Below are 21863 nucleotides of genomic sequence, written 5' to 3' on the forward strand. Positions count from 1 at the left end.
CTTCTCTGCAGTTATTTGATAAATCCAATAAGCATGCTGCTGGGTCTATGACCATTGTAATAAGATAAAATTTTTGAGTTTTTTTCAACTCACTTCTTTATCTAATTCTATAATTTTTTAACAAAAGAGATTCAGTTAACTGAAAAAGATCTGAATGAGAAGCACAGACAGGAAGTTGGTTACATATTCAAAGCTTTTTGGTCTTAAATCAAGGCACCATACTAATTTCCCCCCATCTCTGTTTCACTTTTACATGGTTTTTGCTTTGTACTTAAAAACTGATGTCTACTGGTGAAAGAATGGACACATAAATCAATAGAACAGAATTAAAAGTCCAGAAATAGATCCACATAGTACAGTTAACCTTAGATAATACAAAAGCAGCTAATGCAAGAAGGATGGTCCTTCCCACAGATAAGGCTGGGACAACAGAACACCCATCAGCCAAAAAGATAAATCTTGGTATAAACTTCACATCATATACAAAAACTAGTTCAAAGTAGATCATGGATTTAAACATCAAACTATATATCTTTTTTATTTTTTAAGATTTTATTTATTCATTTTAGAGAGGAGAGAGAGAGAGAGAAAGGGAGGAGGAGCAGGAAGCATCAACTCCCATATGTGCCTTGACCAGGCAAGCCCAGAGTTTCAAACCAGCGACCTCAGCATTCCAGGTCAACGCTTTATGCACTGCGCCACCACAGGTCAGGCCTCAAACTATAAATCTTTTAAAAGGAAACAGGAGACCCTAGCCAGGTAGTTTGGTTGATTAGAGCATCATCTGGATATGTCAAGGTTGCGGGTTTGATCCCCAGTCACAGCACACGCGATAAACTACTGAAGAGAACACAACTAAATGGAACAACAAATCGATGCTTCTTTCTCTCCCTCCAAAAGAGAAAGACAAGACACAGACTGAAAAAAACATTTACAAATCACCGGACAAAAGACTTGTGTCTAGAATGTATAAAGAGTACTCTAAACTCAAACATAAGAATATGGGCACAAGATTTGAACAAACAGTTCACCAAAGATATACAAATGGCAAATAAACAAAAGAAAAATGCTCAACATCGTCATCAGAGAAATGCTAATCAAATACCACTTCACACCAAGTTCTTTAGTTGGTTCAAAAGAACAAACAAACTGAAAACACTGAGTATGGGAGTGTGAAGATCAGACGGAAGTCTCCCTGGAAAGTTCTGGCAGTTCCGCATCGAGTTGGGCAACACTCACCATCTCCACAGGAGGAGATGTGTAAGGCTGCTTATTCTCTATAAGGAGCCCTTGTCTCTCATTGGGCCCTGGATATACAGACCACAGACAGCCACACCGGAGGCAGTCCTCTGCAGGAAAAGGCACGCAAGGATCCACGCAGCCACATGGATGCATGTCAGAATGTATACTGCAGCGTGGAAGACACCCACCTCAGAAGGCCACGTCCCCTATTATCCTGTTTAGATGACGTTCTGGGAACGGCAGAACCATGGGGGAGGGAGAGCAGCTCCGTGGCTGCTGCGCTGGGCGTAAGTGAAGGGATGGCGACAGGGGGTCAAGTGACCCCGGGGTGACGAAACTGCCCTGTACCTTGATTGTGGTGGTACACAACTCTATGCATTTGTAAAAACTCAACGTTTTAAGTGAAGAAGCTGTTCTGAAAAGGCTACCTGCTGCAAGATTCCAACTCTATGACCTTCTTGGAAAAGACAGCTATGAAGACAGCACAAGCCCTGGCAGGATAGTTCAGTTGGTAGAGCATCATCCCTATACAGTGTATAGTATACACCAAGGATGCAGGTTTGATCCCCAGTCAGGGCACATCCAAGAAATAACCAATGACATAAATAAGTGAAGCAACAAATCAATGTTTCTCTCTCTCTCTGGTCCTCTCTAAAATCAATAAATAAAAGTTAAAAACAAACCAAACAAACAAAACAACAGTACAAGATCAGAAGTTGCCCAGCCTCAGGGAAGAAAGGGATAAACTGGCAGAGTACAAGGTGTTTCTAGAGAGTGAAATTACAGGATCCTGCAACAGTGAATAGAGGACATTGGGAATTTGTCAAAACCCACAGAATGTACACCACCAAGAGACTTGTGAACCCTGAAAAAGACACTTACTAAAAAGGACTCCTAGTGGTTAAAGGGCTTAAATTAAAAACAAAAACAAAAAAACAGAGCCTAGCAGCCATTTCTACACAGGGGCCCCTCGCACAAAATGCAGTTCAGGAAGAAAACTACATTAAACCGTCCGCCTGCCTGTATACAAGTGTTTCTGCCATTTTGTTTGTTTGTTTTGTGTTTTTTTGTGTGTTTGTTTCTGCCATTTGAGCCAGCCCTTATAAAGAGGTTCCTGGCCTGACCAGTGGTGGCGTAGTGAATAGAGAATCAACCTGGAATACTGAAGTCCCAGGTTCGAAACCCCGAGTCGCCAGATTGAATATAGGTTCACCAGCTTGAGTGTGGAGTCACCACTTGACCGTGGGATCACCACTTAAGCAAGGGGTCATCTGCTTGGCTGGAACCCACCAAAGGCATACAAGAAGCAATTCATGAACAACTCAAGTGCCGCAACTACAGTTAATGCTTCTCATCTGTGTCCCTTCCTGTCTGTCTCTCTCTTTTAAAAAAAAAAAAAGTTCCTGTAGGTCCTGGATGGGTTGCTCAGTGGAGAGTGTTGTCCCAGCACACCCAGGTCGTGGGTTCACGAATCCCCTATCAGGGCACATATGAGGAACAATCAATGAGTGCATAACTAAACGGAACTAAGTGGAACAAGTTGGTGCTTCACCCCTCAAATCAAGAGGGATAAAAAAAAATTCATGAAATCCTATTTCAACCAATAGGACTGAGGCTTTCCCACTAATCAGAGCTGCCCATCTCCAACCAACCAGAGCTGCTCTATTCTGATCAATCAAGACCTTGCCTTAAGGGCCAAACTGTAAGGATTTGGAGTTCTCATTTGCATGAGGAGGGACCAATCAGGAAGCAGGGGAGGGGACTTCCATCTGTATAAGCCAGCTCCCTTCTGGTTCTGAGAGCACATTTCTCTTCCTACTGAGGACTGAAGGCACTACTTCCCTGCCTGAGCTGACACACCAATGATGTCCTGCTGGAGCAAAGTGGAGCAGACCAGGGCAGACCAGAGCAAACTGGCACAAAACAGAGCTGTGCAATAAAGACCAGCAAGGAGCAAAGCAGACCATCAAAGAGCACAGCATAACTGTCTAGTTGGAGAGAGGCCTGGCCCCAGGGCTGTTTCACAGCTGCAGCCATGCTGTGTCACAGCTGAGCTATTTTGCACTGAATAAAATTTCCTTCTTCACCACACCCCAAATTGGGGATTCCTGTTAGCGTTGAATTGGTGCCAATGACCATCAGTTGACAACTTTAGCCAATAATAATGCATTTATCAATTCTAACAATGTACCATTTACTACAAAATGCTTATGACGACAATATGTGCAGAAGGGGATATATGAGAAACCTCAATACTCACCACTCAATCGTCCTGTAAACCTAAAATGACTCTAAAAATAGTTTGTTTGTTTTTTATTTATTTATTTTTTTTACAGGGACAGAGAGAGAGTCAGAGGGATAGACAGGGACAGACAGACAGGAACGGAGAGAGATGAGAAGCATCAATCATTAGTTTTTCGTTGCGCGTTGCAACACCTTAGTTGTTCATTGATTGCTTTCTCATATGTGCCTTGACCGCGGGCCTTCAGCAGACCAAGTAACCCCTTGCTTGAGCCAGTGACCTTGGGTCCACGCTAGTGAGCTTTTTGCTCAAGCCAGATGAGCCGCTCAAGCGGGCAACCCCGGGGTCTAGAACCTGGGTTGTTCCGCATCCCAGTCCGATGCTCTATCCACTGCGCCACCGCCTGGTCAGGCTAAAAATAGTTTTTCTTTTAACTTGCTGAACTGTACAGCAAAAAACGTCTTAAAGTATAAATTTTAAAATGGATGCTGCACACCTCACTATGCTCCTTCATGAAATAAGAGGAATGCTTTTACCCAGAACAAGGGGGCTCTGCAACCATGAGACTCTTGCCAAGACCACCCAGATCCCCCCTCAGTCTGCAGAGGGGCTGGCCTGACCCTCCCAGCTCTACTTCTCACCCCAACACACACAGTGAACCTCATTAGCTGCCCTGCCCACTCTACCACACCCAGCACCCACTCTTGTGCCTGGTTCATGTGGGTACTCAGTTCCTTCTAGAACTTATGAGTGAACGTGCCACACAGTAGGCTTTCTGCCTCAGATCTCCCTATGGCTAGAGACAGAAACCTTTCCACTGAGCTGGCAAGGCACCCATGCTGTTTCAAACCTTTGCCCAGTGTCTCAGGACCCCTCTGAGAGATAACTATGTAACAGGCAGGGCACCCCAGCCTAGAGCAGCCACATAAGCAGGTGAGGCCCCTAAGGAAGAGCTGGAGGCACCATGACAGGTTCCTCCCAGCTGGCTGGCTCACCATCCCATTAGCTGAAATCCTTGTTGACATGAGCAAACGCTCTATTGGCACCGCCTGAGCAGATTTCTGCTTCCTCAGCCTCCCCATCTTTTTCATTACGTACTGTAAGAGGGACATGCAAGGTAATTTGACACAAGCCTCTACAAAAAAGAGCATCTAATTCTCTTCACTTCTACTGGTGAGTTCAGGTGAAGAGTATATCGGTGGCTGTTGTGCTATTCTATCGACTCTGACGTCTAAACTTTTTCATAAAATTTTCGGAAAGATGATAAAAGCAGCTGTCTTGCTTCTTAGATGTGGATGGGTTTAGTATATGATGCTCCTCTGTCACAGTGGAAGAAGGCACTGGAGGCACCAACCGTCGTGTGCTTCTTTGCCCAGGATCTGGCAGAGGGTCCCTGGGACTCAGACTGAACAAGCCTGAGATACGACGTTTGAGTGGCGAGTCTTCTGAGCTACAGGCTGGTGAGGACCCTAGCAGGCAAGCACCAATGGCAGCGGGAAGAGCGCAGTGCTGACAAGTCACACATGAGGAACACATGATGTCCAGATTTTTCTGTCTCCAGTAAGGGTGGCATCGGAGCTCTCAGCCAAGGGGTAAGCACAAGCTTGTCGCCCAGGGGAGAGGCAGCAGCAGTCGGTCAGAAGGGAAGGCCTGTCCCTAAGCAGCACTGCTGGGCCCCCCCCCCCCCCATCAAACACTGTCACGGGGCCTCGGGGGGAAAAGCAGGAGAGAAGCAGAGGGTGTCGGCCTCTGCTGAACACTCTGAGTCCAGGGCCTCTCTGGGCCCCACTGAGGACAGACAGGTTCCCTCACACCACAACCCTCCAATGGCTCCTAGAGGGTTTTGTCGCCAGGCAACAACAGCATCCACTCACGGCAGGGCACAACAAAGGCTTAAGCCACATGTGCTACAGAAATACAGAGAAATATATCCTCCTAGAGAAAACCTAATCATAGCAGTTTAAAACTAATAAAAACATCTTTCCCCATTATGAAAATTTTCTCTTCTGATCAAAGTACATTCTGGTTAAATGTTCAAATAAAAAACTATATATGAAATAGAAAGAGGGGGCACCCATGTACCCACCACCCCAAAGATGTAGCAGTTAGGTGTCCAAACGTGTCTATCTGCTCCGCCTCACTTCTGAAAACAACCGTGCCTGAAGCCTAAGCAGCTCTTCACTCTGTGACTCCCCTTCGCCAGCATGAGCGCCGCTGTGATGTACCCCCTTCACAAGAAGGGCTCACCCTGACAGAATCACTTCCTAGAAGTGGGACTTCTGGGCCAGAGGGTTCACACACAAGTGAGACGTTTCATAAACTCTGTCGGTCCCCACTGTTTGCAAACACAATCAACAACAATGCTGAGACCTCTCCACCTAGCTGTGACGCATGATATCATTTTAATTGGCCTTTCTTCTTACTTTGAGCCAACTGGAGTGGGAGTGGCGCAAGGGAGGGTTCTAGGAAGGCTGGTGGTGTGACACCTATTCCGGTGACCTGGTGGGATCACTTTGTGAAAACTCAAGAGCTGTGCACTTAGGGTCTGCAAGTTGTCCTGCAGGCTCATCATACTGCAACTTAGTGTTCAAAGAAACTGCTTTGTGATGCTGACTGCACCTGCATGCATTTCTAGATTAATTCAGGGAGAGCAGACATCTTTATAGCACCATGCCTCCCCATGCCGTCAACCTGGTTTACCGATCGGTGTAGACTCTGATTGGGCTGAGGCTGTGTCTGTCAGAAGTCTCCGATCTGTGCTCTTCCCCCACTTCCTATACTGTCCTCTTTAGAAATTAAGTCACAGAGAACAGCTCACACTGAGAGAAGGGAGCTATCCTCCCCTCCTTGAGGGAGGAGTACTACATAAATGACATGGAATTCTGCATGGGAGACTTGTATCTTGTCCCTTATTTATTTAATCATCAATTCTGTCAGTAAGAACTCATGGAAATCCATTTTATGTAAGTAACCCAATACTATTTATTAAGTAAGGATTCAAAGTACATATACGATATAAACACTCCTCCTGAATCCTTGCTGGTTCTAAACCATCCTTCCCATCCCCTCACTTGGGGCTTCACTGAGGCAGCTCCTTACTGAAACAGAAGTCTCAGCTCTGCTCCTGGGTTTATCTGTACCTTCAGACTCAGCTCAGAGCTTTGGTGTTCTCTAATCTCTAGCAGCCCTAAAATTGAGCCTCTAGCCATTTTCAAGCTAAAACATGCCTTCCCCCAACCTCGATTAGGTGTCAGACATGCACGTCCTTCTAGATACCTAGGAGACAGTCCTTCTCTCTGTGCTCTTGCAAAAAAACAAAAACAAAACCAACCAACCAACCAACCAATCGACAACAAAATACTAAGACAAAGACAAAGCTAAGTAACTATTTTTCTATCAAACCAGCCTCAAACACCCAAGCAAAGAGCAGGGAACACCCTCATGCAAGGATTCTGGGGCAACTGAAACAAAAGATAAAGTGAGATTTGCTTAAAAATCACATCACAGGGGAAGCATGCTCCCTCAGGAGGTAACTCTCACCTGCTAGTGAGACACTAACATCAAAAACCATCTCAGCCCTGGTTGGTTGGCTCAATGGGAGAATGTCGGCCCGCCATGTGAATGCACCGAGTTTAATTCCCGGTCAGGACACACAGGAGATGTGACTATCTGCTTCTCCACATCTCCCCATCCTCCCTCTCTTCTCTTCCCACAGCCATGGCTTGATTGGTTTGAGCGCACTGGCCCTGGGCACTGAGGATGGTTCCGTGGAACCTCCACCTCAGGCACTAAAAATAGCTCAGTTGGGAGCATAGCCCCAGACAGAGGTTGCTGGGTGGATCCTGGTCAGGGAGCATGTGGGAATCTGTCTCTCTATACCCCCTCCTCTCACTTAGAAAAAGAAAAGAAAAAAAAAACCATCCCATCATCTCAGCCAAGGATCTTCCCCCTACTTCACAAGGTTCCTCATGCACACAGCACCACCTCAAACATTCCAGATCTTAGAGCAAATACAGCTTCCACCTGACAAACGCAGGGAAGGTGGAAGGGTGAGAAAGATGAGATGCTAACGCTGCAAACGGTAAATGTGGTGTAGGGGGTGACAAATGACCCACAAGGCCGTGGTGCGTCACCTCTTCCTACTTGCCTGACCACACCTCATAGACCTCTAGAGGCTCCCTTTGCCCAGTGCCACCACTTGCTAAGACTGTCCGCACTCCCTGGCAGCTGGAGCGAATCAGTGCCCTTTTGCATGGCAGCAATACATATCCTAACTACTATCAGGCCCATCTGTAAAAGGGTGGCAGTTCATAGAAATAAAGCTTCACGAATACAACACAGGCCTCTGTAAGGCAGATTCTGGCTGGACCCAGAGCAGAAGTGCACACAGCCAGCTCCACAAGGCAGGACCTTACACCTGAGAAACAGGCTCACAGGCCTTCCAACCCTTGGCTGGGGCGAGACAAGAACCAGAGGTGCAGAAAGGCAAAGTCCTACAGATGTAGCAGAGGCCACTGAGGACTGTTCCAGGAGCCAGCTCCACCGACAGGGCAGCTGGACTTTGACCAGCAGGGATCTGAGTTGGTGGGGGAGTTAATTTAAGACAAGGAACAGAGAGGGATGGGTGACAGCACAGAAGCTCACGTGGCCCTGGTAAGTGAAAGGGACAGGCAGACATTTCCAGTTCTGCATCTCAGAGAACAATGCAAACACCCGCCAGGAGCAAGTAGTGCCTCACAATTCAACTTACACTTACCCAACCTGAATGAGTTCATTCAACTTTGTGGCATTCTTGTCATCCATACCTTGAAACAGAAAAAAGAAACAGACATGACCTTCAAACAGTTAGAAGCAAAATAGGTCAAGAGTCCCATAAAATTATCTTTCATGTAGAATCCAAATGCTTTATGGAATATCTAATATCTTCTAGAATAAAACCCCTACATTAGCAGTAACCAATCCCTCAAAGTCAAAACAAGGTGTCACCTGCGCTGAGAGCGCTGTCCCCACCTGCACATCTTTTCTGCCCCACCCCCAACTTTCTCAGCTGGACCACTACCTGCCTCTGCACAAATGATCACTCCTCAGAAAAACTTCTCTCAGATCCCAGGCTACAGCGAACCTGCACTCACCCTCAACTGCCTCCTTCAGGGACTCCTTCCTCAGGGCAATCCCTGTGCCCTGAGCACGCTTCTCCTGCTTCTCTGCTACCAGCCTGTCTGCTGTGGTCAGCTGTGAGCCCTGGGCTCCAAGGATCTACTGGATGATGACTCCAGACCCTGCACTTTTCCTTTGCCCTCCCAGTACTTAGTGCTGTCCTCGAGCCAGGGGAGGAAGCAAGTACAGTCACCAGATAATGGGAGAATCTAGGTGGTGGATGTTTGGGTGCTCACTGTAAGTCTTTGAATTTATATATATATATGTATGTATGTATGTATGTATGTATGTTTGGGAGAAAAAAGACAAGTCACAAACACACAGCCAGAATGAAAACCAAAAACAAGGACAAAACCTTAAAGGCAGCCAGAGAAAAAAAAAACTCATGCCCTGTAGAAGAACAAGGACACAGATGTGAACTCTCACCAGAAACAGAGCAGGCCACAGATGGTGGGACAATTTTAAAGTGTTGAAAGAAAAAAACTGTCAATCAGAATTCTATACCTGTCAAAAGACGTATGGGACACACAGCTACAAGCAGGGCAATATCATCAACGAGTGCCCAGAAGGCAGGCTGGTAAGTGCTGCGATTTCTGAGTATGCGCAGGGTCCCTGTCTGATAACTGTGAAATGTGTTGGCTGTGATGATAGGGTTGTGGGTGTGCAGGAGAATGTCCTTGTTCTCAGGTGACAGAGTCTGAGGGATTTAGGGATGTGTCAGGATGTCTGTAACTTACAGGCAAACGGTTGAGCAGGAAAAAAGCAAGTATGTAGTAGAGGAGAAGGAAGGAGCAACAATCACACAGAAACATGACAAAGGTCACCAACTGGAAAATCTAAGGGCAGGTATGCTGTGATCACTGTACTCTTCTTCACTGTTTCTGTACATTAAAATGTTTAAGACAGAAGTCTGGAGGGAAAACGGAAGTCACTAGGATCAAAACCCCCACAGTGCAGAACAGCAAGCCTTGCCAGGAGGAGCCACGAGTGCCCTGTGAAAGGCCGAAGTCCCCTCTGAAGCTGCCAGGATGGCAGGGGCAGCACAAGCGACTGGTACTCACAGCCCCCAATCTTCTTGCGCAGCTCGCCATAGCAGATCAGACCATAGAGCTCCTGGGACGATTTCTTCAGCCCCCGAGAGAACACTGAAAGACAGGAAAACAGGAAGGCTTTAGAAGAGGGAGAACACAGCTGCTCCGGCGTTCGTCAGCTCGTGTGCACAAGAACAGCGCTGGGGAACAGTCAACACCACTGCTGTCTTGTTCTGTTTACTGCACCCTGGAACCACAGAATGTTAACACTGGGGGGTGGAGGGACTGGGAGATTACACAGCAACACAGTTGTTTTTGTCATTTTCAAAATACAAAGTTAAAACAAGTGGGGAGGTAGTTAGAAAATTAGTCCTAACAGCTAGATCAATGTCCCCTGGGAGGACAAAACAGGATGTCCAGCACAGCTGGCTCCCAAGGAGGCAGAGGAGCTGGGATGTGACCATCACCAAATTTGTCATCCACCTCTCTCCACATATGCACAATCTGCCTGAGCTCTGAGTGAGGTGGACAGCCCTTGAACCATAGAAGCTGACCTCCTGTGCCTTCTCTGACCACTGATATACACGTCCTGGGCCTGGGGCCAGATTAGAAAGGAACCATGGCTCAAATGCTGGCAACTGCTACTACCCACGCTCCCTTGTTCCCTAGTAACAGGCCTCATTATATTTGGGAACCAACACATATGGGTAAGGCAGCACATGTCCCAGCCTGCCCCGAAGTTAGACATGGCCACACCACTAAGTTCTGGCCTATGGAATAAGAAGTGTTGTGAGAGACCTCTGAAAGACTCAAGACTGATCCGGGACCCTGGCTGGTTGGCTCACGTAGAGCATCAGCCTGACATGTGGATGTCCTAAGTTTAATGCCTGGTTAGGGCACACAGGAGAAGTGACCATCTCCCCTTCTACCCGTCTCCCTTCTCCTCCCATCCCCTGTAGCCATGGCTCAACTGGTTCAAGCACATTGGCCCCAGGCGCTGAGAATGGCTCCATGGAACCTTCAAATCAGGTGCTAAAAATACCTCGGTTGCAAGCATGGCCCTGGATGGGCAGAGCATCAGCCCCAGATGGGGTTGCCGGGGGGATCCCAGTCGGGGTGCAGGCGGGAGTCTGTCTATCTCCCCTCCTCTCACTTGGAAAAGAAAAAAAAAAAAAGACTGATCCAGGCAGAATTATGCTCATTTTCCCTTCAGAGCTACTGCCTGGGCGATCCTGGCCACAGGAGAGCACTAAGGATGGCAGAGGAGCCTGACCAGGTGGTGGCGCAGTGGATAGAGCGTTGGACTGGGATGCGGAAGGACCCAGGTTCGAGACCCCGAGGTCGCCAGCTTGAGCGCGGGCTCATCTGGCTTGAGCAAAAAAGCTCACCAGCTTGGACCCAAGGTTGCTGGCTCCAGCGAGGGGTTACTCGGTCTGCTGAAGGCCCGCGGTCAAGGCACATATGAGAAAGCAATCAATGAACAACTAAGAAGTCGCAACGCGCAACAAAAAACTAATGATTGATGCTTCTCATCTCTCTCCATTCCTGTCTGTCCGTCCCTGTCTATCTCTGCCTCTGTAAAAAAAAAAAAAAAGAGGATGGCAGAGGAAAGACGGGAAGAACTGAGCTTGCGATGTCTGCCCTGAACCACCTACTGCAGGGGTTTCTGACACAAGATAATAAACTCCTATGTGCTTAAGACACTGTTGTTTTTAAGTTTTTGTATTCTATGAAACCAAATCTAATCATGGTTTAGAAGTCCAGCTACAGCAATCTAGAACAGTTAGATTATCTGACAGAACAGCAACCAATGTCATTTGTCCTTCACCTTCACAACTGTTCCTCCTCAGAGACCCGTTTTCAAAGTCCTAACATTCAGCTGTGTGATCATGACAGAAAAGGGAAAGAAAAATATATTAAGAAATGGAAAATAAGGCTTTATTTTTTATTTTAAAATTTTTTTTATGTGAGAGGAGAGCAGGCAGACTGCCACATGTGCCCCAACTGGGATCTAACCGACAACCCCATCTAGGGCTGATGCTCAAGTACTGAGCTATTTTTAGCGCCTAAGGCTGACATGCTCAGCCTAGTCAAGCTATCCTCAGCACCTAGGGCCACGCTTGAACCAATTGAGCCACTGGCTGCAGGATAAGAAGAGAGAGAAAAGCAGACAGCCACTTCTATGTACCCTGACCTGGGAATCAAACCCAGGATGTCCATAAGCAGGGTCAACACTCTACCCACTGAGCCACTGGCCAGGGCCTGGAAAATGAGGCTTTTAATAAATAATTTAAAACAATGATTCTGAACCTTAGGCAGGCTCTAAAGAGCCTAGGACTTTGCTAACATCATACATCAGCCATTCCAGAATGTTCTCCTGAAAGAAAGGCCCACAGATCTCATCAGGCTCTCATAGGAAACCACAACTTAGAACACTTTTAAGATTCACTATTCAAATTTAACAGTGGTAGTGCAGTAAATAAAGCGCCAGCCTGGAATGCTGAAGTCGCCAGTTCAAAACCCCAGGTTTTCCTGTTCAAGGCACATATAAGAAGCAGTTACCAGGCCCTGGCTGGTTGGCTCAGCGGTAGAGCGTTGGCCTGGCGTGCGGGAGACCCGGGTTCGATTCCTGGCCAGGGCACATAGGAGAAGCGCCCATTTGCTTCTCCACCCCCCCCCTTCCTCTCTGTCTCTCTCTTCCCCTCCCGCAGCCAAGGCTCCATTGGAGCAAAGATGGCCCGGGCGCTGGGGATGGCTCCTTGGCCTCTGCCCCAGGCGCTAGAGTGGCTCTGGTCGCGGCAGAGCGACACCCCCTGGTGGACAGAGCATAGCCCCTGGTGGGCGTGCTGGGTGGATCCCGGTCGGGCACATGCGGGAGTCTGTCAGACTGTCTCTCCCCGTTTCTAGCTTCAGAAAAATACCAAAAAAAAAAAAAAAAAAGAAGCAGTTACCACAAGTTGATGCTTCATGGTCCTGCCCCCCCTCCCCTTCGCTCTCTCAAATCGATAAATAGAATCTTTAAAAAAAAAGATTCACTATTCAATGAGTAAATGAATGCAGTCTCTCCTGACAATGGAATATTATTATTCAGCCAAAAGAACAGAAGTTCTGACATATGCTCTTAACTCAGGGGTCCCCAAACTTTTTACACAAGGGGCCAGCTCACTGTCCCTCAGACCGTTGGAGGGCCGCCACATACAGTGCTCCTCTCACTGACCACCAATGAAAGAGGTGCCCCTTCCAGAAGTGCGGTGGGGGGGGGGGCAGGTAAATGGACTCAGGGGGCCGCATGCAGCCCGCGGGCCATGGTTTGGGGATGCCTGCAACTTGTCCGAACCTGGAAAACATTATGCTAAGTAAAAGGCAGGCATAAAAAGGCCACGTATGTACCTTTACATGAAAAGCCCAGCACAGGCATATCCAGAGACAGAAAGCAGACTGTGGTTGCCAGGGGCTGGAAGAGGGGCTGAGAAATGGCTAGACAGCACCAAGTCCTGATGTAACTGCCAGTGCAGCACCAAGAGGCAGGTGGCCCTTCAGGCTTAACGTGGTCAGCTGCCTGCTACCAGAGTGGAGCATTATCAGGACTAGCGAGAGGAACTTCAGCAGAGCCATCAGATGCGCAGAAAGAAGGCGCTCCTCGAGGGTCACACCAGGACACCACCAGGAGAAAGATGGAGAATTATGAGATGCCAAGAAGGTAGGAAATAGAGGGGAGGGAGAGAGGGAAACATGGGCCCCACTGCAGAGACGGAGAAAGGACATGTGTTGGGTGTACCCCACAGAGCCTGACGTGGAACCAAGGCACAGAGGGGGGCAGAACCTGGGGTGGCAGACTTGTCCTCCCTTCACCCATGAGCTGGCAAAAGGGCCAAAGAGGAACGGCACCTCCAGGGATGGGGAGGAGGAGATTAGAAGGTTACCCAGCATGGAGAGGAGACAAATACTTAGAAAAAAACATTCCTTTAAGTCACCTCTAACCTACACAGGAAAAAGCCTGGGTGTGCAGGCCCTGCGACATGCCAGACCTCAGAAGCAGCAAATGAGACCACATCTACACTGGGGACCTGAGGCCTCCTGCAACACAGCCCCCTCCACCATAGCATGGTCAGGCTGCAGAACGGAACATGCTGGTTCAAAGCTCCTGAGACCTCTGCACCCTCCTGCCACACTTCATCACCAACAGCTTCCCAACCGTCTCACACACTGGTAACCATCCTTCTTACTGGAAGAGAGCTTCTCCAGAACAGCCCAAGTGGATGAAAGGCCTGCTTTCACAGACTGCCTTTCAGAAAGTCTCCACAGAATATGATATGTAACAAAAGAAGAAAAATGTAAAAGATAATAGAAAGGGGACCTGGCCAGTGGGCTCCAGTGGACAGTGTCAGCCCTGCATATGGACATCCCAAGTTCAATCCTTGATCAGGGCTCACACGAGATGCGACCATCTGCTTTCCTTCCCCTCCCTCTCCCCTTCTCTCTCTTTTCCCACAGCCAGTGGCTTGATTGGCTCAAGCGTCGGTCCAGGGCACTGAGGATAGCTCAGTTGATTCCACCATCAGCCCCAGATGGGGGTTTCCAGGTGGATCGCACTTGGGGCGCATATGGGAGTCTATCTCCCCTCCTCTCATTTAATAAAAAGAAATAAAGAAAGATAACATAGAAAGGATTGAACAGCTAAAACTCATTCCCATGTGCAACAGAGTAAGTTAGGGAGGGTGTCTGTGAAGACAACAGATATTAGCAACAGCCCTGGACCCGTGTTGATATCTCACATAAGCTAATGATCTGAGAAAGAGTTGCAGCTATGGCCGAGCACAACAGCACATGACAGTATTTGAAGAGAAGCATCAGAAATTAGCAAAGTCAGGAGAAGCAAATGTCTGGAATGACCTATGACCAAAGCTGTAGAAATGAAGAGCAAGATTAACAACAATGAAACTGAAGACTGAGAAGGAGAAATGATACAGAGACCCAATTCTCCTGACATGGAGACAAGAAGGGGCGACGGTTCACCTGAGGAGAGAAATGTGCATCAGAAAGTATGCTCTTAGCCGGAAGTCAGACCCAGTCCCGGCAATGACCTAGGCGCATGTGGATTCAAGACAGGAGAGACTACGCAAACCTGGATTCCAATACGGATGGCAAGGGCCTTGGGAAAGCTCCCTCCATCCCTGGGGGACATGCAGCAGGCCTTGCCCAACCCTAAATCCAATGAGCCCCTATTGTGGAGAGAAGAACTGAAGCGGTCTAATTCTGGCCTCTCCTCAGAGAATGTGGTACCCTCCCTCCCAGTGGGGACACGGGCCCATAGCAAGCCAGGGACTCAAACACCCTAGGCTCTCAGAGCCATCAGAAACAGGCATAGCCTCCTTGTCATTCAATCTGACCAACGGTTACGAGACAGGTGTACCACCAGCTCAAGTGCTGTGAGGAAAGAACAGTTCAAGCCACATGGCTGGCCAAGCAAAGAGTATGCCCTGTGATTTCTTTTAAGAACTCTGAGCCCTGACTGGTTTGCTTAGTGGATAGTGTTGGCCTGGTGTGCAGATGTCCTGAGTTCAATTTCCAGGCAGGGCACACATGAGAAGTGACAATCTGTTTGTCTCCCCCCCGCCCTTTTCCCTTCCCCTCCAGCAGCCAGTGGTTCAGTTGGTTCAAGTGTTGGCCCCAGGCACTGAGGATAGCTCAGCTGGTCTGAGCGTTGACCCTAGGTGCTGAGGATAGCTCGGCTGATTCGACCATCAGCCCCAGGCAGCGGTTACCAGGTAGATCCCAGTCAGGGCACATGCAGAAGTCTATCTCCCCTCCTCTCACTTAAAATAAAGAAAAAAGGAAAAATCAGTTCTCCGCTCCTGACCAGAGCTCAAGCCCACCTCCCACCCAGCCTCCCCAGAGACCAGGCCCCCCCCCCCCTCTATCTCACACACACACACACACACACACGCTCACCGTTGTCAAAGTCGATGTACTTGGTGATCTTGTGCCAGGTGCGGTAGTAGAAGTGCCGCACCTGTTCCTTGTTCTTCACCATGCTGGCGGGCTTGCCCTTCTTCTTATACTTGAGGGCTATGTTGTTCTGGATTGCTTCAAAGTCTTTCCCATGCTGGAAAATAAGCCCATGGTAAAAGCACAGAGGTTACAAGGCAGCCATGAGTATGACGCAGACACTTCCAGAGAAAGAAAACCATTGCAGTCAAGCAGCAAGTGTCTTTCACAGCTCTTATTTGCATAGCAACTTCAACCTCGCTTCCCTAGAACCTCAGGTTTCCATCAGAATAACAGCTAAAGCAACAATGGAAACTGAGGGACAGGACTCTCACAGCAGGGAATATCAAAGGGGCAAAGGCCCTAGAGGAGGAAAGATATAAAGCTTATCATTCAAACAAATGGCTTAATCTCTGGAGTTTGTTAGAGACCCTAGAATGAGATAGCTTTGTGAATACGATCAGAAGACAGGGCAAGACAATGGGGGTACTCAGGGTGTTGTGTATCTGGCCATCTTAAAATACATACAACAATACATTGACCACTCAGAAAACACTGTCATTGCTTCCATCATACAAAATATATGCTATATTCAAACAGGGATTGCAAACTTGAACATTTAACCAGGGAATCACAGACTATGCTTGGGGTAAGAAAAGTACCAGGAAAGTCTGGAACATCTGGTAGTGCAAGAAAGTAAGGAGCCCTGGCCGGTTGGCTCAGTGGTAGAGTGTCGGCCTGGCGTGCAGGAGTCCCTGGTTCGATTCCCGGCCAGGGCACACAGGAGAAGCACCCATCTGCTTCTCCATCCCTCCCCCTCTCCTTCCTCTCTGTCTCTCTCTTCCCCTCCCGCAGCCAAGGCTCCATTGGAGCAAAGTTGGCCTGGGCACTGAGGATGGCTCCATGGCCTCTGCCTCAGGCACTAGAATGGCTCTGGTTGCAACAGAGCAACGCCCCAGATGGGCAGAGCATTGCCCCCTGGTGGGCGTGCCGAGTGGATCCCGGTCAGGCGCATGCAGGAGTCTGACTGCCCCCCTGTCTCTAACTTCAGAAAAAAAAAAAATAAAAAAAAATAAAAAATAAAAAAAGAAAGTAAAGCCTGACCAGGCGGTGGTGCAATGGATAGAGCTTTGGACTGGGATGCAGAGGACTCAGGTTCGAGACCCCGAGGTCGCCAGCTTGAGCGCAGACTCATCTGGTTTGAGCAAAAGCTCACCAGCTTGGACCCAAGGTCGCTGACTCGAGCAAGAGGTTACTCAGTCAGCTGAAGGCCCACAGTCAAGGCACATATGAGAAAGCAATCAATGAACAACTAAGGTGTTGCAACGAAAAACTGATGATTGATGCTTCTCTCTCTCTCCGTTCCTGTCTGTCTGTCCCTCTCTCTGACTCTTTCTGCCTCTGTAAAAAAAAAAAAAAAAGGGAGGTGCTCAAAATGTCAAATTGTAATAGAGGTGTACTGAAAGCACACAGAAGCCAAGTTGAAGAAGCTACCAGTGACCAAAATCTAGAATGATATGAGCAACAAAATCAACAATAATGTCAAGTGTAAAAAAAAATAAAAGGATAAAAGTAACAACGATAAAAATGGATTATAATGCATAGAACAGCCTAAATATCCTCGAGTCTATACAAATATAAATAAAGAACTGAATAAATACATAAATGGAGAAGGGAGCACTTTTCCTTATACTGGGTTCAATTAATAAATGTAGAAATAATGGAGTCAGATCATCAGTGGGCAAACTTCATAGAAACAGTTGTTTCAGGGAAGAAGCTACAATAGTGGCTAAAATTAGTGGGAGAATGATCCAGAGCCTGACCAGGCGGTGGCACAGTGGATAGTATTGACCCGGGACGCTGAGGACCCAGGTTCAAAACCCTGAGGTTGCCGGCCTGAGTGCGGGCTCTTCCAGCTTGAGCACGGTTCACCGGCTTGAGCGTGCATCCCCCACAGTCACTGGCTTGAGCAAGGGGTCACCGGCTTGGCTAGAGCCCCCTGTCAAGGCACATATGAGAAAGCAATCAATGAACAACTAAGGTGCTGTAATGAAGAATTGATGCTTCTCATCTCTCTCCCTTCCTGTCTGTCCCTCTCTCTCTAAAAAAAGAATGAGAAACAGGGTTTATATAGTCTCGAAGTAAAAAAAGTGACTTGGCAATGGAGAACCTGGGAGCTGCGACTGGATGGGGGTTACGCTCACAACAGCAGGACTGAGGCAGACAGCACCCTGCACTGCGGGTGCAAGAGAGGACGCTCCAAGAACAGCACAGCACTCCTACTGTGCTCCTGACAAAACACAAAGTAAAACTGAACCACAAGGAGACCTCTGTAAGCCCACACTGGGGGCGTCCCACAACCTAAAGCTAGGAGTCTTCAAAGGTGTCAGTCATGAGTGGAAAAAACAAGAAACAAAGGACCCGTCCCAGATGGGAGGACTTAGCAGTCATGACAACTAAATGCAATGTGGGATCCTCCTCCAGAAAGGAGACCTGTGGGAATACCAGCTCAATCTGAGTACGACCTACAGGTCGGAAAAAGTATCACGTCCACTCTGAATCTCCTCTTCTGTAGGTCATGCTGCACGGATGTGAACACGGGGAAGCAGGGTGAAGGGCATATGAAATTCTTTGTATTCTACAACTTTTCCCAAGTCTGAAGTTGTTTCAAATTAAAAAGTTAAAATAAAAACTAAAAAAATTTAAAGCTTGTTCATTAAAAAAACACACACAATGGCCGTAAAACATAAAATGACATAGCTGTGTCTGACATGTCTTCCTTCAGGGGCTAGATCAGGTGCCGCCTCCCCCATAAAACTTCCTCTGCTCCTGATCAGACCTGTGACTAAAACAATGCAACAGCCTCTCAGTCTCATGACTTCATTTTGCAGCTGGAGAACAAACCCAGAGGTGAACTGACTTACCAGGTAGGGACTAGAGTCTGGGGTTTGTGACTCCTGATCCCGTGTTCTAAATCTATGCTGCCTTCTGAATTCTCGTGGCTTTTGTTAAGTGTTTGCTTTCTGGTGGTCCTTTTTTTTTGTTTTTGAGAGAGAGAGGGAGGAGAGAGATGAGAAGCATCAACTCAGTTGCTTCACTTTAGCTGTTATTTTAAAGATTATTTCTCATTTGTCTCGACCAGGGTTGGGGGAGGAGGGCTCAAGCCAAGCCAGTGACCCCTTGCTCAAGCCAGCAACTTTGGGATTATGTTGATGACCCTGCATTCAAGCCGCTGACTCTCCACTCAAGCCAGCAACCTTCGGGTTTTGAACCAGGGCCCTCAGCATCCCAGGCTGATGCTCAATCCATTGCACCACCACTGGTCAGGGTAATGGTCCAACTTTTCGTGCCTGTTACGTTTACTGAATTAGACTATTAGCCTGTTACATGGGGAGTTCTTTGCGAAATTTCTAGCATGATGACAGTGCTCTATATTTACATGAGGCCTTCAGCAATTAACAACCCAGTGAACTACAAGCCCAAGATGCTGGCCTTATGACTGAGAGTAAGGTAGGAATCAAGAACTAACTGTACGGCAGGAGGGCGGAAGGGTGCCCGGGCAGAGCTGCCATGCGGCGTCAGTGCTGGCTGCCGCTGGAGGCCAAGCCCAAGGTCACCGACCGGTTTCTCAGTTAGGTCTACATCCTGACTGGCAGTTTGTTGATGTATATGGAGTGGATCCCGAACTCCTTAGCATGGTACCAAGACCAGTGTGTGCAATGTTACTTCTCTTCCCTATTACAGAAAAGCACCAAGTATTCAGAACAGAAGAGGAGGAAAAAATAAAATCTCAGGGACAAGATGTTACACCATTATTTGTTTTCCTGAAACAAATAATCAGCAAAGCCTATGGAACTAAACTGATCCATGCTATTGCCAACAATGATGACAAGATGCACTTCGAATGTGAATCAACCTTGAAAAAATTCCTGGAGGAGTCTGTGTTAATGAGCCCTGAAGAATGAGCCAGATACCTGGAGAGCTGATGCTATGAGAGTTACTCATGAGACCAGTGCCCATGAAGGTCAAACTGAGGCAACAAATATAGATGAAAAAGTAGATCTTCATTTTATTGCATTAGTTCGCGTAGGCGGGATCTCTATGAATTAGATGGACTGAAACCATTTCCAATTAACCATGGTGAGAGGAGTGATGAAACGTTATTCAGGATGTCACAGAAGTTTGCAAGACGTTTATGGAACATGACCCTGATGAATTGTGATTCAATGCTTTTTGTTTGTCAATAATGGAAACACCAAATACTGTATTATTTGCAACAAAAATTCAATTTCTGCTCCTATACACTAAATAAACAATTTTAAAGAGTTTATTTGTTCATTTTAGAGAGGAGAGAGGGAGAGAGAGAGAGAGAGAATGGGGGAGGAGCAGGAGGCATCAACTCCCATATGTGCCTTGATGGGGCAAGCCCAGGGTTTCCAACCAGCGACCTCAGCATTCCAGGTCGATGCTTTATCCACTGCGCCACCGCAGGTCAGGTTAAATAAACAATTTTGATAGTTTAACTTGACTGATTAAACTTTGCATAAATTTTTAAAAAAGAATTGTATGGCAGAAGCAAATAAAAATAGACACAGAGAGACATAAGAGAACATTAAAGGTTGACAACAGGCTTTGTGAAGAACTACCTGTCTAGGATACGTCTCCCTTCTCTGTCACAGGAGCCATAACCCATGACCCGGGCCACAGGGAGCAGTCTGAGATGGGCCCAGCTAATTTGGGTCCTCCCTAAAGCTGTCCTAGCTGGAAAAGGGGTGAGGGTGGGGTGGGTCCTTGCCTCTGAGGAGTATCTGAAACTGGAGAAAAGAAGCACAGAAATGTTACCACCACCCCCAACACAAGAGGATAACAGATAACATCGTCAGCTGGAGCCAGCTCCTTCCTGTCCCACTCAGTCATGAGAGCCACTCAATCCCCTTGTCTTTTCCTGCTACTCTAAGCTGGGTCTCTGCCACTTGAAGCATAGCTAAATAAGACTTGTGTGCATCAAAAAGGCAGGGACAACCTGGAAGAACACTGCAGAAGTGACACTTTCAGAGCAGAGGCCTTTACCCCCAGACCCCACAGTTAAGATAGTCCTAGTTATATCTGCCCCAGCTAATCAGCCATACATCAGGACCCCATCAGAGTCCCACCAAGTTCTGGTCACACAAATGACACACATAGAGCCAGTGCTCACATTCTCTGTCTCTCTCCCACACACATATACAAATACATAAACACACCCTAACACACACACTCTCACACTACTTGGGATCCATAATACCAATAGTAGAAAGCATTAAGTGATCAGAACAGCCAATCATTTTTACTATTAAGGGATTCAGGTGACCTCAAAATAAACACCTACCTAGTAGAAATATTAGAATAAGAAGCCTAGACCAATGAGAAGGAAATGAACTAATCCACCTAAAAAAATGTAAGGGCGGCCCTGGCTGGTTGGCTCAGCGGTAGAACATCGGCCTGGCGTGCGGGGGACCCGGGTTCGATTCCCAGCCAGGCACATAGGAGAGGCGCCCATTTGCTTCTCCATCCCCACCCCCTCCTTTCTCTCTGTCTCTCTCTTCCCCTCCCGCAGCCACGGCTCCATTGGAGCAGAGGTGGCCCAGGCGCTGGGGATGGCTCCTTGGCCTCTGCCTCAGGCGCTAGAGTGGCTCTGGTCGCCGCAGAGCGACGCCCCGGAGGGGCAGAGCATCGCCCCCTGGTGGGCAGAGCGTGCCCCTGGTGGGCGTGCCGGGTGGATCCTGGTCGGGCTCATGCGGGAGTCTGTCTGACTGTCTCTCCCCGTTTCCAGCTTCAGAAAAATACAAAGAAAAAAAAAATGTAAGGGCAAGTCATTCATGGGAATTCTTGCCCTCCTACTTTTAACTGACAACCACATCACCTGCTGCTTTCTTCAGGAAGACACCCTGCAGAGCCCAAGAGGGAAGGACCACATTAAACTAGTAATTGTATCGCCTTAGCATCAGCAATGGTTGTTATTCTGAGAACATTCAGGTATCACAAGTCTTCTATGCTCAACAGCTTAAAGAAGGCAATTTAAGGACCCTGGCTGGTTGAGTCAGTGAATAGAGCATCAGCACAGCATGCGAACATCCTAGGTTCGATCCCTAGTCAGGGCACACATAAGAAGCGACCATCTGCTTTTCTTTCCCTCCCTCCCCCTTCTCTCCCTCTTCCCCTCT

The 21863-nt window shown here is 47.8% G+C and overlaps 1 protein-coding gene and 1 pseudogene across 3 annotated transcripts in view; one reads left to right on the forward strand and one right to left on the reverse strand.

Annotated features, from left to right (window-relative positions):
* CRAMP1 (cramped chromatin regulator homolog 1) overlaps nt 1–21863 on the reverse strand; it is a 67444-nt gene that overhangs the window by 26989 nt on the left and 18592 nt on the right. For all 3 annotated transcript variants that reach the window (XM_066382959.1, XM_066382956.1, XM_066382958.1), the window contains exons 4-6: nt 15625–15778; nt 9703–9786; nt 8241–8289 (exon numbers count right to left, since the gene is read on the reverse strand). In XM_066382959.1, the coding sequence (XP_066239056.1) occupies nt 8241–8289; nt 9703–9786; nt 15625–15778 (287 nt within the window). The remainder of the gene's footprint in view (nt 1–8240; nt 8290–9702; nt 9787–15624; nt 15779–21863) is intronic.
* LOC136402538 (ubiquitin carboxyl-terminal hydrolase isozyme L3-like) lies at nt 19231–19882 on the forward strand (annotated as a pseudogene).

The sequence above is a fragment of the Saccopteryx leptura genome, chromosome 4 (assembly GCF_036850995.1).
Source record: "Saccopteryx leptura isolate mSacLep1 chromosome 4, mSacLep1_pri_phased_curated, whole genome shotgun sequence".
Lineage (NCBI taxonomy): Eukaryota > Metazoa > Chordata > Mammalia > Chiroptera > Emballonuridae > Saccopteryx > Saccopteryx leptura.